At 48.3% G+C, this 15946-nt stretch overlaps 6 protein-coding genes across 7 annotated transcripts; 3 read left to right on the top strand and 3 right to left on the bottom strand.

The window, feature by feature from the left end:
- The first annotated feature begins 169 nt into the window (after positions 1-169).
- trus (programmed cell death 2 like trus) lies at positions 170-2060 on the top strand. The gene is made up of 3 exons (XM_017086250.4): positions 170-350; positions 418-1517; positions 1575-2060. Exons 1-3 carry the CDS (start codon positions 243-245, stop codon positions 1828-1830), a joined length of 1464 nt encoding a protein of 487 aa, XP_016941739.3. The 5' UTR covers positions 170-242; the 3' UTR covers positions 1831-2060.
- Positions 2028-3809, bottom strand: LOC108018679 (F-box only protein 9). Its single transcript, XM_017086251.4, has 3 exons — positions 3576-3809; positions 2799-3512; positions 2028-2738 (listed from the first exon to the last, which is right to left on the bottom strand). Exons 2-3 carry the CDS (start codon positions 3491-3493, stop codon positions 2102-2104), a joined length of 1332 nt encoding a protein of 443 aa, XP_016941740.4. The 5' UTR covers positions 3494-3512; positions 3576-3809; the 3' UTR covers positions 2028-2101.
- A 304-nt stretch (positions 3810-4113) lies between these two features.
- Positions 4114-6196, top strand: Polr3C (RNA polymerase III subunit C). 2 transcript variants are annotated; one of them, XM_017086257.4, is made up of 7 exons: positions 4114-4204; positions 4255-4547; positions 4653-5154; positions 5215-5320; positions 5381-5730; positions 5788-5955; positions 6012-6196. In XM_017086257.4, exons 2-7 carry the CDS (start codon positions 4273-4275, stop codon positions 6177-6179), a joined length of 1569 nt encoding a protein of 522 aa, XP_016941746.4. In that variant the 5' UTR covers positions 4114-4204; positions 4255-4272; the 3' UTR covers positions 6180-6196. The 2 variants fall into 2 exon arrangements, with proteins under 2 accessions (XP_016941746.4, XP_065721516.2); XM_065865444.2 differs by having other exon boundaries at positions 4147-4204; positions 4268-4547.
- Positions 6197-6362: 166 nt separating this feature from the next.
- On the bottom strand, positions 6363-9081 carry LOC108018669 (protein VAC14 homolog). The gene is made up of 9 exons (XM_036816812.3): positions 8900-9081; positions 8682-8832; positions 8391-8621; positions 7864-8329; positions 7480-7806; positions 7312-7420; positions 6953-7249; positions 6654-6896; positions 6363-6597 (listed from the first exon to the last, which is right to left on the bottom strand). The coding sequence occupies exons 1-9, from the start codon at positions 8995-8997 to the stop codon at positions 6456-6458; spliced, it is 2064 nt and encodes a 687-aa protein (XP_036672707.2). The 5' UTR covers positions 8998-9081; the 3' UTR covers positions 6363-6455.
- Positions 9082-9327: 246 nt separating this feature from the next.
- LOC108007391 (major heat shock 70 kDa protein Ba) lies at positions 9328-11709 on the bottom strand. The gene has a single exon (XM_017071045.4). It carries the CDS (start codon positions 11468-11470, stop codon positions 9542-9544), a length of 1929 nt encoding a protein of 642 aa, XP_016926534.4. The 5' UTR covers positions 11471-11709; the 3' UTR covers positions 9328-9541.
- Positions 11710-13667: 1958 nt separating this feature from the next.
- LOC118877553 (major heat shock 70 kDa protein Ba) lies at positions 13668-15894 on the top strand. Its single transcript, XM_065865374.2, has one exon. The coding sequence runs from the start codon at positions 13844-13846 to the stop codon at positions 15773-15775; it is 1932 nt and encodes a 643-aa protein (XP_065721446.2). The 5' UTR covers positions 13668-13843; the 3' UTR covers positions 15776-15894.
- The last annotated feature ends 52 nt before the right edge of the window (positions 15895-15946 follow it).

Genomic DNA, 15946 nt, shown 5'->3' on the forward strand with positions numbered 1-15946 from the left:
ATTATGACTGAATCATATTAAGCCTATTAACAAATCTAATAATGATTTAAACTGTATTTTTATTTTGAAATCCTGTTTTGACCGTTACAAAAAATATACTCGATTAAAGAATATTCGATACTTTCGAAAATCGATAGGACTATCAGAAAATATCAATTTGCACAGGAAGATTCACTTCGCCCATCGCTAATAAAAAACCATTCGGTTCGGAATTTTAGAAAATTTTGATAGAACCATGAAAAATGGCCAAGAATAAGTCAACGGTGTACCTGGGATACGAGGATGAGGAGGTTACGGCCAAGCAGGAGCAGTTCCTGAACAGCTGCACCAACAAAATCGGCGGCACACCCGTAAGAAGGGCGATTACATGGACTTCCACCGAGACAGCTGATAATTGAAATTGATTTTTACCCACAGGATTGGCCCAGACACGAGGTTACCATTCCGTCATGCCCGCTGTGCGGAGCAGTGCGTCCGCTGATCGTGCAGATGTATGCGCCGCTGGACCGCTCCCAGTTCCATCGCAGCCTGTACGTCTTTGGATGCATGAGCCCCGCCTGCTCGCAGAATCCCAAGAGCTGGGTCTGTGTGCGCACCCAGCACCTGGATCACCAGTTCGAGGTGATCAGTGAGCAGTCGCCCAAGGCCACGCCCACTGGCAAGCAGCACTCGAAGAAGAAGGGCAAGTCCGGCGGATTGCAGGCGGTCAACTGGTGCAGTGGAGCGGACGACTGGGGAGACAGTGGCTGTGGAACCATCGATGTGGCCAAGACCAACTCCGTGGCGTTGGACGAGGCCATGGACATCACCGCCGACGACGAGCAGAATGAGAGGAACGGCAATGTGCGTCCCAATGCCTTGCAATACGCCAATGCGAAGGCAGATATCAAACTGGATGAATCAGTCAAGCTGGAGCAGGTGAAGATGGGCGGCGATGAGGACGAGGACGAGGATGAGAGCACCTCGCTGGAGAGCGACCTGATCTCGGGCTTCCATCAAATGGACATGGTCTCTCCTCAGAACGCCGACGATGATCCGAATGCCAACTGTGCAGCGGCCGCCGCTCCCAGTTTGGATGGAGCTGGAGCCAGTGCAGCCTCAACAGCTGTTTATGCCGAGATCGAGGGTCCCGAAACGGATCTGGTGCTGGTCGACACGCCCAAGAAGCCGGAACGCGACCTTGTTGCCTTGCTAAAGCACACCTCCAGTTCGCTTTCGCAGATCAAGGATCTTACACTCAAGTCGTACTACATTGCTGTGGATGTAGAGAGCAAGACCCAAGTGGAGGAGTACGAGAACTATGGAGGCGCTCTATCCATGGACCATATACGTGATCTGTACCAGGAGTATAAGCTGAGGGACGGAGACGCGACTCATTCACCCACAGGCGGTGCCTCGGGAGCTGGGGAACCGGGCGAGGAGTACGAGTCCTACGAGAAATCCCTGCCAGCCCATGGCGACATAGTGTTTCACAACTTTATTACTACCATCCAGCAGAATCCGGGACAATTATTAAGGTAAACTTGGTTTTCTATTCTCTTAGTTCACTGTTCCCTTACTGTGTTCCACTTCAGGTACTCCCGGGACGCGCTGCCGTTGCTAGTGGCTCCGCTGACGGAACCCCTGCCCAAGTGTCAGAACTGCAAGGGAGAGACCATCTGCGAGGTGCAGCTGCTGCCCACACTCATTCCCAAGCTGCGGTTTCAGGTGAACGGCTGCAATGCGCCCATCGAGTACGGGAACGTGCTGGTCTTCACTTGCCTCAAGAGCTGCTGGGACACGCCCGACCTGATGCGCTACGAACATGTTGTGGTGCAGTCCGAATCTTAGACCGGCTTCCGGCCATTATCCAAAGCCATTAAACCCTTCGCTGTAGCTGCTACGGTTGCAGACTGGTGCAACGAATTTTAAACTGCAGAGGAAAAGCTAAGCTTCTCGATTGTCCTAGGAAGATTTTATGCTCTAGTTGTTAAGAACGTTGTAAGCTTTTAGACACTCCGATAAGGATAGTTGCTAATAATATCTCGTTATTTCCACTCCCCCTCTAACAGGGTTTCAAATCGTAGTGTTTTATTTCCCCTTTGCAGGAAGCTTATCTAACTTAGGCTAAAGGTGCATCGGCGTCCAGGTGGTAGCTCTTAACGGTTGAGAATCTCAGCGGCGGATATTTGGCCTCCGTCAGGTCAAACTCGGAGCTGGTGTCCACCTTGTTGCGCTTCTGCACGAGCGTGTAGTGTGACCACACCAACTGGGCGCAGCGGCGCTTGGATGCTGTGATGCGCAGCTCGATCAGGAACTGCGAGGAGTCCTCCTCCACTGGCATGATACTGCCGCGTCTTTGTCGCATGTGACCCGGTCCTCGAGATTGCGATTTCTGCAGCACCAGAGTGACTGTGCTGCCGAAGAGCCGATAGCGACCCCGTAGCATTTCTGGCCTTAGATTGTGTATATTCTTCAGCTTGGAGACACCCTGCGCCGGCTCATCGGCGCTTGTCATCATCAGCACCTTGCCATCGGGCATGAATCGAATGTAACGATAGTACTCCACCAGCTGCACAGGCCGGTAGAACTGATCCTGGAAGCTGTTCTCGCCCATTCGCAGGTACGTGGTCTTGCTGATATAGCAGCCATTGAAGAGCACTCGCTCCCGACGGATGAACATGTCGCGCCAGGAGTAATAGACGTTGCTTATGTCCGAGTCCTGGGCCTCCAAGGTTCCAACGTTGTGGCCCCATACTCTGAGGAAGAAAGTTCTATGGTTAAGCAAGGAGTAAATCGGATTTGAAATATACCCTTACTTGACACAGGCTAGCCTCCATAGCTCCTCATCCCGTGCGTAGACATAGAAGCCCTTGGACACAGCGGCACACTGTTCCAGCGATCGCATGTCCAGTTGAGCGGAGACCACCCAGCGGAGGATGCGCATCACAATCTCGGGCGGCAGGTCGGCAAAGTGAAGGCCAGTGGTCAGGACACCGGCATCGCGGCTGGACGCGATCATCTTGCCGTTGTAGATGTTGTCTTGCCGCAAGTCCTGCTGGAACTTCTCATACAGATTGTCGACGACCTCTTCACCGCCCTCCGAGGCGTCTGGCTGACCCAGATCCAGTTGCTTGGCCAGATCGCTGGCCAAATTGTGGTACTTCTTGCTGGCATCGCCGCTGAGCTTCTGCTGCTCGTAGAACCGGAACTCGATGTCCGGAACGATCTGCGTGGCCTTCCGGTAGTAGGGTAATGCGTCGTAGACCTTGCCACGCTGCTCCAACAGCACGGCGGTCCGATAGAGGCTCTCCGCCTTCCGCAGAAGATCCGCTTCGCTGAGGTTGGAATTGGCCGCCGTAAGGGGATCCCCGGCTTCAGAACGACTCCGGGCTGCACTATTCATGTGACCTTGAAGCTCCCGCTGCCAGTTTTCCCGGAACTCATCCAGTGCACTGGTGGTGGAGCTCGTTTCCTGACCAGGCGCCTCGCCGTCCGAGTCCACATCCGACATGGTTAGAAGTAGAACTGGTCTGTAAATGCCAAACAGCGCGTAAAAATAGATTCCTGCGCATTTATCTGACGCAATTTCTAACCTGAAAGGTCTTAGTACTTAGTACCCTTAGAAGATGGGGAGAATGGGGCGGCCAAAATAAAGCTTATAATAAAGGGCCGCGCGTACTGCTGACTTAGGCGCTTCACCCCAGAATTTCGAAGTCGTATGCAACTGGGTGAGCAACATGTGGCCATTGGTAAGACCCCAAAGATTAAGTTTATTCAGATAGGCAAACGGGAACACTTCTACCTGTGTAAAGTTTATTTTTACAGTAGTGATGGCAAAACGTCGATGGGAACATCGGTCATGTTTTGCAGGGAGCTATCGATGTTTTTAAAATTTTATACATTTTTCTTAAGTTATGCACGAAACGCAAGAAATTATGATTTAAAAAAAAAATATATAATTTGTTTTGAAAATTAATCACAATAATGAAAGATATATTTTAAATTTTCGAGAGCACTTTCTAATTCAAACAAATATTAAATAGATTGCAACATAATTTTAAGATATTTATTTCTTCTTATTTAACGGATTTTAAGATTTTCAAAATTTTTCTGATTTGATTTCTTATTGGATAAATTATCGATAAGTTTCGATAAACAGCTGACTCCAACGCGGTTCTGTTTTGTTTTGGTTCCTATTTGTTTGATCCCGTATTATCAGCAGGTAAAAATACTTATTATCAATTATTAAGTGACATTGATTTGGAATTATAGGTACTGCCGACAGGAACCATGTCCGCGGACTACTCGCATCTGAGCTCCGCCATCCTGGAGCAGTGCTTCGGCAAGGTGGTGCAGGCGGTGGCCGACTGCCTCTTCTCGGCCACCACGAGGACCCTGGGACAGATCACCAGTGCCACCAAGTTCTCGCGCAAGGAGGCGGCACTCGCCCTGGCGGTGCTCGTCAAGTACAGACTGGTGGACTTTACCGCCTCCAAGCAGAATCCCTTCCTGGCTGAGTACTCCCTGCGGCGCGAGGATATCCTCTGTCTCCTGCGGTATCCACGGTGAGTTATGTATAAAACTATTCATATCTACCAGGACAACCTCCCTTTTATTGTAAGAACATCATAATCTTAATAGACTTTTAAAATATCCAATATCTCTTTTAGCTACGTGCATCTGGTGCAAACCAAGTACGGAAATGTTGGTGCATCCATCGCCGAGGAGCTAATCAATTCTGGGTCGGATACGGCTACTGGCATTCTTATCAAGTGCCTGGCAGAGGGCGAGAACAAGGCGGAAAGCCCGGAATCCTACCGCAACACCTTCCTCCAAATGGTCACCGATCACTACATCATTAAAAGGCCAGAACTCTTAGTGGGCGACGACCAGGACGAGAATGTGCCGAAATTTGAGACCAACGAGTGCGATTTCTTCAGACATCCCAATATTGACCTCCAGTTGCTGGCCAAGATACGAAAAGGAGAGGCCAGTCTGACGGAGGCCAGGGACAGCACTATGGTGTGGAACCTAAACTACGATCGCTTCCATCAGGATTTCCGCGACACAATCATGGTGGACGCCATTGAGCGGAAACTGGGCGAAAATGCTGCAGAGTGCTTTCGGTTCATATTGAAGATTATGTACAATACAACTGATCCGTGGCAGAGGGTATGTAACAAGTTACTTATACCTGTTCTGGATTTTATAATAACTTAAATCGCTTTTCAGAAACTCTCCAACCAGATAACTTTCGTGGAAATTAAACAGGCGATCGAAAGGAAATCAAACAACCTGGATCTTATGAAGTACTTGGACCAATATATAAGTCTGATAAGTAAATGTAGTCCGCTATACGGTGGTAATACTTTACTAATTTAGTTTTGTTATTTTAAAGCCGACGACTCACTGGGATTCTTTCGGAGAGTGGGAGACATGGGTGGCGGAGTTTATGTAGTGGACATGGAACATGCCTTCGAGTCACTTGCCTTTGCTTGCGTAGAGTCTGTCATCACGGAACGCTTTGGCTCAAAGGCAGCCAGGATATTTCGAGTAATTCGTTGCAAGAAATACATAGAACAGGAGGATCTGCAGAAGGAGGCCATGATCCCTTCAAAAGAGGCCAAGTCGCTGGCGTATAATTTGTTCCAGGAACAATTTATACATGTCAAGATTATTAAAAAGCCAGGTGGAGGCAGTAATGGTCCCGCCAAAGCCTTTTATCTCTTTCAAGTCAAGGAAAAGGATGTAAGTAAAGCTGGTTATTATCAGTGTGATCTCTTTAATGTTAATTATGAATTTTAGACCGTGAGAATGTTGCTAGATGCCAGCTACAAGTCGCTTTATAACACAATAGAACGATCCAATTTTGAAAAAAATGAGCACAAGGGTCTCATTGAAAAATCACAAAGGTTGGACAGCATAGTTGAAACAATGAAGGAGCGAGGAGAAACTGACGAATATATTGCAGAGGTAATTATTATTTAATGATATACTTATATACATTTTTAACCGCAAAAATGCTTTAGATTGTGGAGACTTTCACACCACCCGAGTGCGAAATCCTTAATAAGGTAAAAAATAGGATCAAGACCTTGTCAAAGGCAGAACTGACCCTGGATGATACTATCTTCCTTCTACAAATGTATCAGCACCATTGCACTTCGCTGCCAACGGGTATTCGAAAATTTAAATAAAAGGTGTTGTTAGGAGAGTGGATTGTCTTATTTATTGAGAATGTGGCATTTAGGCTTAGAAAACTAATTCTAAACATTTACAAACACTTACTAACATTTTCTTATAAAATGTAGTTCAAATACAAATCTATTAAATAGCTTTTTGTTCCCTATGGAATTTAAGCTATTGCCAAAATGATGAGGTGTGTTGGATTCACATTTATTAAAAACGCATGTGGCGAAAAAAAGACTGCACACTGAATCACAGGCTATATAAATAAGGTATGCTTAAGAGGACTAATTACTTTCAGGAGTAATTACGCTCCGTTTTCGGTGTACAATACGCTGCTCGCGATGTGCCTTCTGTAATTTGATGAAATGTTGTTCCAAGGCATCGAAATCTATGCCACTTTTGTACTCCAGCGAATTGCGCTCATCTCTGTGGGTAAGAGTCAAATTACATTCCATAAGCTATTAGTCAGGGAAATAACTTACATGGGATCGTGGCCCCAATAGTTGGGTACGCATTGCAGGCGATTGCGAAGGGTATCAAACGCTTCTGTCTGTGGCAGCAACATCAGGATTCCAAACAAAGCGTGTGCCAAGTACTGAGCATCCGCGCAATTATTCGCCTTGGAAACGAGTGTGAGGCGTAGAGGAGCGAATATTGGGGACTCTATCAACTGGACCAGTTTGTCCAACTCGGTAAGCAGCTCCAAGGTGATTTCAACATCGGCACTGCAAGATAAACATCATGTAAACTATCAGATTAACTCCTTCTATAAATAACTCACAATAATGTGACCAAATGGGACACATGCTGATAGCTCTGGGCCAGAAGGCACAAGGACAGCGTGGATACTGGACAGTGGGCCCAACTCTTGTAGAGGCATTGAAAGAGATCTGCAGATTTCTCGTTGGAAATATTTCGCAGGCTGGTACGCAACTCGAAAAGCTCCGTGGAGGTAAGCAGAATGATGTTTAGCAGGCGCACAACCGTCGATGCAAACTTCAAGTTGGGCACCTCCTCAGCTATTATTTCCGCAAAAGTACGATAAATATATTCGGCATTCAGCAACACACACAGTTTTCTAAATAAAAATACATGTATTATTTAGAAACTCATCAAGTAAACAAATCCGTGTGAAGTTACCTTATAATGAGGCTGGCTCTGTTTTCTAAGATGAGTTTCTCCTCGTTGAAGAGGTTCAATAAGCTAAGTAAGAACTTACGATAGTGTGATTTGTTGAAGTCGTTAAGCTCTGTAAGTATATTTAGGAATTATTTCAATTTAATTCAGTACACAAAGAAAACTTCTCACCCCTGTTATCCTGAGAATTAACTATTTCCGCCAAAACAGATAGACTTTGGAGAACTACCTCATCCGAGTTGTCGGCCAGCGTTGAAAGCAGGTTATTGTTTAAGTTACTCGCATGCACGGACATCTCGTTTGGAAAATTGGTAAAAAGATGATGGATCCACTTGAGTACCGCGATCTTCGTGTGCATGGAATTGTGCGTAAGATACTGAGAGAGAACGTCCATAATTGAACGCAGATCAATTTTGGCCACCGTCTGTGTTTTCAGTTCCTTGGTGGACACCAGCAACATCATCGAGTTGTTAACGGATACGGCGCACTCTTTAATGCCTAGAAAATAAATATAATAATGATATGATATATTTTACTCCCATGAAACTGTCTTACTCCTTTTGGACTCCACATTGTACTCCAAACACGGCAATATGGCCGTAAATATCCCACTAGCATAGGGCAGCACATTGGGGCCAAATATCTGGACAAACTCCCGGATCCAGGTGATGGCAATCGATTTGATTAGCTCATTGGGCGATTGCGCATGGGTTATCAGCGTATTAATGGTGTCCTCCATCCGCACGGACGAAGAGTCGTTCCTTATGGACTTTAGGAACTGACTGATCGTGGTCTCACACATGCGCTGGATCTCGGGCGTGTTGTCCTCGAGCATGACAAAGAGACCGTCCAGGATTTCTGTCAAATAGTTGACCATGTTGATATCCGGCACGGCGTTCAGGATCGAAATCCATGAGATCACATACTGACGGGCAAAGGCATCCTTTACATAGATGTGCTCCCGCAGCAAAGGAATGAACGCCTGCAGATTGAAGGTCTGCGAAGATTCCGTGACAATGTCCTATGGAAAATAGGGGTATTATTAACACAAACATCTATAGGAAGTCTATGATAGGAAGTACCTTAAGCAGGCGATCCAGCAACTCACTACCATCCTTAACCATCTGATCGGAATCGGTGACGAGTCGGGATAGTGCCGCAAAAAGCTCCGGAAAGAAGGGAATGATGGCGGATCGGGCCACTTTGACCACGTTGTACAGTGACTCGCAGGCGAAGTAGCGCACCCGCAGGTCAGGATCCGAAAGACAGGTCATAATGGGAGTCACCAGGCCCTGGACGTACTTGTCCGAGTCCTGAAAAAGCAAAAGAGGTCTCAGCTATCTTCTAATGAATCCGATGACTAATGGTTTTACCTTGCCCAGCCCTAGTCCCGTGGCAGCGAGTCCGATAAGCGCCCCTTTCCGACGGTTTGCATCCCGCGATGTCGCATAGTCCGTGGCTAGGACCTCAATCAGCTTACGGATCTGCGCCGAGTTGTTCTTGTTGTTGAATTCCGTGACCATTCTGGTGGAGAGTCGGATTTCCCAATTGGAATTACGAATCTTGGGGCTCCGTGTAGTGGGATACTCACTTCTCGATTTCCTGGGAGGCCAGCTTCCGTTTTTCGTACACCTTGTCGCCCAGCGCCTTGGCGCAGGATTCACTTAGCGGGGCGTACGGTGGCTCCATTCTGTAATCCGGAATCTAATCAAAATAACAATATTTGTAGGCGGGTTTTCGGATTGCTCTGCATCTCCCTGCCAACAGCTGATTGACGGGGCTGCCAACTCGTGTCCAAAAGTGGTTCTGTTGCGCGCAAAGCCTTCTCTAGATTCAAACTATGGGCTTTCTCCCAAAAATAAAAATTGTAAGTCTATATATAGGACCCTCTGAACATCCAAAAACCTTAAAGATCTGCCGAGTTCTTCATGATTTTTCCATACAATTGGAAAATAAATTATTTAGTTTCTTTTTAAGTATTAAACTCCACCCATATCCGAAATGTAAAACGCAAAAATGTTTGTTTTAAAAAATCAAATAAATTATGTATTTATTTTTCATAATGCTAATTAAGCTTATAACAATTGGTTGCTAACTTAAGACTGGAATACTATAGTAGGAACTATAAACCTATGAGTGTATGTACAAATGGTTTTCTTTGAGAATGGCAATCAAACAATTCTTATCACTTTTAAGGACTTAAATTAGGAATGAATTGATAAGTCTCTTTGGCTTAGTCGACCTCCTCGACCGTGGGTCCCGAGTAGCCGCCAAATCCTCCCGCCTGCTGGCCACAGTTGGCTCCTTGGCCACCGGCTGCTCCCGCTCCCGCCTGCTGATGCATCTTGGTCATGATGGGCGAGCAGTGGCGGGTGAGCTCCTCCAGCTTGTGGTCGAACTCCTCCTTCTCGGCGGTGGTGTTGCCGTCCAGCCACCGAATAGTGTCGTTGCACTTATCCAGGACGGAGGTCTTGTCCGCCTCGTCCAGTTTGCCAGCGGGAGCCTGTTCCACAGACTGCTTCACGTTGAAGACGTAGCTCTCCAGGGCATTTCGAGAGGTGATGCGCTGGCGCTGCTTCTCGTCCTCGTCGGCATACTTCTCGGCCTCGTTCACCATGCGGTCAATCTCGGCCTGAGAGAGGCGTCCCTTGTCGTTCTTGATCGTGATGTTCTTGGCCTTGCCCGTGCTCATCTCCTTGGCGGTGACGTTCAGGATTCCGTTGGCGTCCATGTCGAAGGTGACCTCTATCTGGGGAACACCCCTTGGCGCAGGAGGAATTCCGGACAGGTCGAAGGTGCCCAGTGCGTTGTTGTCCTTGGTCATCGCACGTTCGCCCTCATACACCTGGATGGAGACTCCGGGCTGGTTGTCCGAGTACGTGGAGAACGTCTTGGTCTGCTTGCACGGGATGCGGCAGTTGCGCTCGATCAGCTTGGTCATCACCCCGCCAGCGGTCTCAATTCCGAGTGAAAGAGGGGCCACGTCCACCAGCAGCACGTCCTGGACTTTGCTGCTCTGGTCTCCGCTGAGGATTGCGGCCTGGACCGCCGCTCCGTAGGCCACCGCCTCGTCCGGGTTAATGGAGAGGTTGAGGCTCTTGCCGTTGAAGAACTGCTGAAGCAGGCTCTGCACCTTGGGAATGCGGGTGGATCCGCCAACAAGCACGATGTCGTGGATCTGGCCCTTGTCCATCCTGGCGTCCGTAAGGGCCTTCTCCACGGGCTGCAGGGTGTTGCGGAAGAGGTCCGCGCACAGCTCCTCGAACCTGGCGCGGCTCACCTTGGTGTAGAAGTCGTGACCCTCGAACAGTGCGTCGATCTCGATGGTTGCCTCGGTGCTGGAAGAGAGCGTGCGCTTGGCCCGCTCCGCCGCCGTCCTGAGGCGTCGCAGGGCGCGAGGGTTAGAGCGCAGGTCCTTCTTGTACTTGCGCTTAAACTCATCCGCCAGGTGGGTGACCAGCCGGTTGTCAAAGTCCTCGCCGCCCAGATGGGTATCTCCGGCGGTGGAGCGCACCTCGAACAGCGATCCCTCGTCGATGGTCAGGATGGAGACGTCGAAGGTGCCACCACCCAGGTCAAAGATAAGTACGTTGCGCTCTCCCTTGAGGTTCTTGTCCAGCCCGTAGGCCAGAGCCGCCGCCGTGGGCTCATTGATGATGCGGAGTACATTCAGGCCGGCAATGTGACCGGCATCCTTGGTGGCCTGGCGCTGGGAGTCGTTGAAGTAGGCGGGCACCGTGATGACCGCGTCTGTGACGCTCTCGCCCAGATACGCCTCCGCCGTCTCCTTCATCTTGGCCAGCACCATCGAGCTGATCTCCTCGGGGGCAAACCGCTTGGCCTCGCCCTTGAACTCCACGCCGATCTTGGGCTTTCCACCGTCGCTGACCACCTTGAAGGGCCAGTGCTTTATGTCCTCCACGATCTTGGGGTCATCATACTTGCGTCCGATGAGGCGCTTGGCGTCGAAGACTGTGTTCCTGGGGTTCATGGCCACCTGGTTCTTGGCGGCATCGCCGATGAGGCGCTCCGAGTCTGTGAAGGCCACGTAGGACGGGGTGGTGCGGTTGCCCTGGTCGTTGGCGATGATCTCCACCTTGCCATGTTGGTAGACACCCACGCAGGAGTACGTGGTGCCCAGATCGATTCCAATAGCTGGCATCTTGTGTGTTTGTGTTTGTGGATGCAGTTGCTCCTTACTTGGTAATGGATAGTTGTGAGTTGTGAGTTTTCAGCTTCCTTCTTGTCTTCAGTAATAGCTTCTTGATTGTAAGGTTGGTTGTTATTTTACTAGTTCACTTTTAGTTGCACTTTGTTGCAGATTGTTTAGCTTGTTCAGCTGCGCGTTTGTTTTGCTTAGCTTTTGCTTAGCGATGTTTTCAGTTTGCTTGTTTGAATTGATATGAGGCTAAGAGAACCGCGCGGCCCTATTTATACTCAGGCGCTCTCTTCGCGAACATTCGAGACCGGCTCTCTCGAAACGCCGAGAACTGTGTGCCGTTGCTAGTGCGCCAGAGCGAGATAGCAGATAGAGAGTGCCGGAAAATTAAGGGAGGGTTGAATGAAAATTTCTCGAATTTTCCCAGCCCAAACAAACTAAACCAATATTTTTATTTATTTATTTATTTTATTTATTTATTTAAAAAAAAGCATACTTAATAAAACAAAGAGAGTAGTCAAATAATGTACTCGATCTACAAATATGCGGAAACTGTCTCATAAAACTCCGCGTATAGCATAATAAAATTGAATATTTTACTACAGGCAGCTATGAATGCTAGTATTGGGAATAGCAATTCCAAAAATTGGTTTATGGTTTTGACCATTTTCATCATTATGGAGTTTCAAAATATATATTTACAGATTGTTGAACACGAGAACTAGAATTTCAGTTTTGTTTAAAATGCTTGCATACAGCTAAGAAAAACCTTACTTACGGGGAAATTTCAATATTATTGGCCAAGTTGGTTCTCACTCAAACATATTTAGACAGCTTTCTTCCATTGTTCTAAGACCTACGGGGTAAGCCACCTACCGCTGATAGCGTCCATTTTTTTAAAGGATCCATGTATTTTAAGGTTTTAAATACATACATACATAGAATGTAAAAATTTAAAGTTTAAGGTACATAGAAACATTTTTCTTAGTCCCGATCGGATAAAACTATCCAACTTTTTTAACTCGCATGTTGTCTTTTTCGAGCAAAACTCCTTACAATTCTGTATCCGTAAGAAAAGAAGGTAGATAGGTATTGGCCAATTAAATTAATTTCAGTTCACGCCTCAATAAAATCTTTAAAAATGTGGGCGTTAGACAGGCTTTAAAGTTCTGGGCGTTAGGGTGGGCACTCCGCTAATAATCTGCTTATTCAGAATTACCTTTCTAGCTTTTATAGTTTCCGATATCTCCGAGTTCATACGGACGGACAGACAGACTGACAGACGGACATGGCTAGATCGACTCGGCTAGTGATCCTTTTATAATATACATATGTATGTACATATGTTCATTTACTTTATGGGGTCGGACACGCTTCTTGTACCTGTGTCACAGGGTATACTACCCATTTTGCTCTACGAGAAAGGGTATAAAGACATAAACTGTCTGACTAGCATTTATTTTCTTCAAATCTTTGTTTCATTTTTATTTAGTTTTATTAATTATATTTAAAGAAGCGAAATACTCGAAGACAAAGCTTTAATATCCCTTTAAATGAGATGAATTAAAAAGTAACTTAAATAGTGTAAAAGTGCAGATAATGAATAAGTTTTTCTGATCATGCAAAATATTTTTTATGTAATTTCGGTTAAAACCGGAAGTGATAGAATAGTTAAGATACTTATGGACATACATACAATGTACATTTGGGAAGTCACCATTAATACCAAAAGCTTCTTTAAAGTTTTGTGGGCATGCAATCCCAAAAGTGTATGAAATTGGTTCCATGAATTAAATTTTGGAAACCACTGAACTATCTAGTGCCAGAATTTTAAATAAAATGAAGCTAGTCGACATATTTATACTCGCTTATAAATAGTACGCTGTCTTGAATGTAAACAAACAAAAACGCCCGAATCTTCCAGAAACTCAAAAACAAACCGTTTGTTGCGGTAGGTTTGTTTCTTTTGAACTGGGAAAATTCGAGATATTCCCATCCCACCCTCTCTTAATTTTTCGGCTGTCTCAATCTGCTATTCGCTCTGGCGCACTAGCAACAGCACACAGTTCTCGGCGTTTCGAGAGAGCCGGTCTCGAATGTTCGCGAAGAGAGCGCCTGAGTATAAATAGGGCCGCGCGGTTCTCTTAGCCTCATATCAATTCAAACAAGCAAACTGAAAACATCGCTAAGCAAAAGCTAAGCAAAACAAACGCGCAGCTGAACAAGCTAAACAATCTGCAACAAAGTGCAAGTAGTAATTTTACTAACCAACCTTACAATCAAGAAGCTATTACTGAAGGAAGCTGAAAACTCACAACTCACAACTATACATTACCAAGTAAGGAGCAACTGCATCCACAAACACAAACACACAAGATGCCAGCTATTGGAATCGATCTGGGCACCACGTACTCCTGCGTGGGTGTCTACCAACATGGCAAGGTGGAGATCATCGCCAACGACCAGGGCAACCGCACCACCCCGTCCTACGTGGCCTTCACAGACTCGGAGCGCCTCATCGGCGATGCCGCCAAGAACCAGGTGGCCATGAACCCCAGGAACACAGTCTTCGACGCCAAGCGCCTCATCGGACGCAAGTATGATGACCCCAAGATCGTGGAGGACATAAAGCACTGGCCCTTCAAGGTGGTCAGCGACGGTGGAAAGCCCAAGATCGGCGTGGAGTTCAAGGGCGAGGCCAAGCGGTTTGCCCCCGAGGAGATCAGCTCGATGGTGCTGGCCAAGATGAAGGAGACGGCGGAGGCGTATCTGGGCGAGAGCGTCACAGACGCGGTCATCACGGTGCCCGCCTACTTCAACGACTCCCAGCGCCAGGCCACCAAGGATGCCGGTCACATTGCCGGCCTGAACGTACTCCGCATCATCAATGAGCCCACGGCGGCGGCTCTGGCCTACGGTCTGGACAAGAACCTCAAGGGAGAGCGCAACGTACTTATCTTTGACCTGGGTGGTGGCACCTTCGACGTCTCCATCCTGACCATCGACGAGGGATCGCTGTTCGAGGTGCGCTCCACCGCCGGAGATACCCATCTGGGCGGCGAGGACTTTGACAACCGGCTGGTCACCCACCTGGCGGATGAGTTTAAGCGCAAGTACAAGAAGGACCTGCGCTCTAACCCTCGCGCCCTGCGACGCCTCAGGACGGCGGCGGAGCGGGCCAAGCGCACGCTCTCTTCCAGCACCGAGGCAACCATCGAGATCGACGCACTGTTCGAGGGTCACGACTTCTACACCAAGGTGAGCCGCGCCAGGTTCGAGGAGCTGTGCGCGGACCTCTTCCGCAACACCCTGCAGCCCGTGGAGAAGGCCCTTACGGACGCCAGGATGGACAAGGGCCAGATCCACGACATCGTGCTTGTTGGCGGATCCACCCGCATTCCCAAGGTGCAGAGCCTGCTTCAGCAGTTCTTCAACGGCAAGAGCCTCAACCTCTCCATTAACCCGGACGAGGCGGTGGCCTACGGAGCGGCGGTCCAGGCCGCAATCCTCAGCGGAGACCAGAGCGGCAAAATCCAGGACGTGCTGCTGGTGGACGTGGCCCCTCTTTCACTCGGAATTGAGACCGCTGGCGGGGTGATGACCAAGCTGATCGAGCGCAACTGCCGCATCCCGTGCAAGCAGACCAAGACGTTCTCCACGTACTCGGACAACCAGCCCGGAGTCTCCATCCAGGTGTATGAGGGCGAACGTGCGATGACCAAGGACAACAACGCACTGGGCACCTTCGACCTGTCCGGAATTCCTCCTGCGCCAAGGGGTGTACCCCAGATAGAGGTCACCTTCGACATGGACGCCAACGGAATCCTGAACGTCACCGCCAAGGAGATGAGCACGGGCAAGGCCAAGAACATCACGATCAAGAACGACAAGGGACGCCTCTCTCAGGCCGAGATTGACCGCATGGTGAACGAGGCCGAGAAGTATGCCGACGAGGACGAGAAGCAGCGCCAGCGCATCACCTCTCGAAATGCCCTGGAGAGCTACGTCTTCAACGTGAAGCAGTCTGTGGAACAGGCTCCCGCTGGCAAACTGGACGAGGCGGACAAGACCTCCGTCCTGGATAAGTGCAACGACGCTATTCGGTGGCTGGACGGCAACACCACCGCCGAGAAGGAGGAGTTCGACCACAAGCTGGAGGAGCTCACCCGCCACTGCTCGCCCATCATGACCAAGATGCATCAGCAGGCGGCGGGAGCGGGAGCAGCCGGTGGCCCAGGAGCCAACTGTGGCCAGCAGGCCGGAGGCTTCGGCGGCTACTCGGGACCCACGGTCGAGGAGGTCGACTAAGCCAAAGAGACATATCAATTCATTCCTAATTTAAGTCCATAAAAGTGATAAGAATTGTTTGATTGCCATTCTCGAATAATAGTAAAACTAAAGTATTATAGACCTTAGTAAGCAAAAATGGTTATACGCTTAATTAGAAGAATGATAAATAAATTATTTATTTTAGTATTA

The sequence above is a fragment of the Drosophila suzukii genome, chromosome 3, assembly GCF_043229965.1.
Source record: "Drosophila suzukii chromosome 3, CBGP_Dsuzu_IsoJpt1.0, whole genome shotgun sequence".
NCBI classification, from domain to species: Eukaryota; Metazoa; Arthropoda; class Insecta; order Diptera; family Drosophilidae; genus Drosophila; species Drosophila suzukii.

Coding starts and splice junctions, on each gene's coding strand:
- trus (XM_017086250.4), top strand. CDS start 243: ATGGCCAAGAATAAGTCAACGGTGTACCTGGGATACGAGGATGAGGAG. Junction 351..417: donor ACAAAATCGGCGGCACACCC/GTAAGAAGGGCG, acceptor TTTTACCCACAG/GATTGGCCCAGACACGAGGT. Junction 1,518..1,574: donor AATCCGGGACAATTATTAAG/GTAAACTTGGTT, acceptor GTTCCACTTCAG/GTACTCCCGGGACGCGCTGC.
- LOC108018679 (XM_017086251.4), bottom strand. CDS start 3,493: ATGTCGGATGTGGACTCGGACGGCGAGGCGCCTGGTCAGGAAACGAGC. Junction 2,739..2,798: donor TGGAGGCTAGCCTGTGTCAA/GTAAGGGTATAT, acceptor TTTCTTCCTCAG/AGTATGGGGCCACAACGTTG.
- Polr3C (XM_017086257.4), top strand. CDS start 4,273: ATGTCCGCGGACTACTCGCATCTGAGCTCCGCCATCCTGGAGCAGTGC. Junction 5,731..5,787: donor TTCAAGTCAAGGAAAAGGAT/GTAAGTAAAGCT, acceptor TATGAATTTTAG/ACCGTGAGAATGTTGCTAGA. Junction 5,956..6,011: donor CTGACGAATATATTGCAGAG/GTAATTATTATT, acceptor AAAATGCTTTAG/ATTGTGGAGACTTTCACACC.
- LOC108018669 (XM_036816812.3), bottom strand. CDS start 8,997: ATGGAGCCACCGTACGCCCCGCTAAGTGAATCCTGCGCCAAGGCGCTG. Junction 8,330..8,390: donor TGCTGGATCGCCTGCTTAAG/GTACTTCCTATC, acceptor TATTTTCCATAG/GACATTGTCACGGAATCTTC. Junction 7,807..7,863: donor CAATGTGGAGTCCAAAAGGA/GTAAGACAGTTT, acceptor TTTATTTTCTAG/GCATTAAAGAGTGCGCCGTA.
- LOC108007391 (XM_017071045.4), bottom strand. CDS start 11,470: ATGCCAGCTATTGGAATCGATCTGGGCACCACGTACTCCTGCGTGGGT.
- LOC118877553 (XM_065865374.2), top strand. CDS start 13,844: ATGCCAGCTATTGGAATCGATCTGGGCACCACGTACTCCTGCGTGGGT.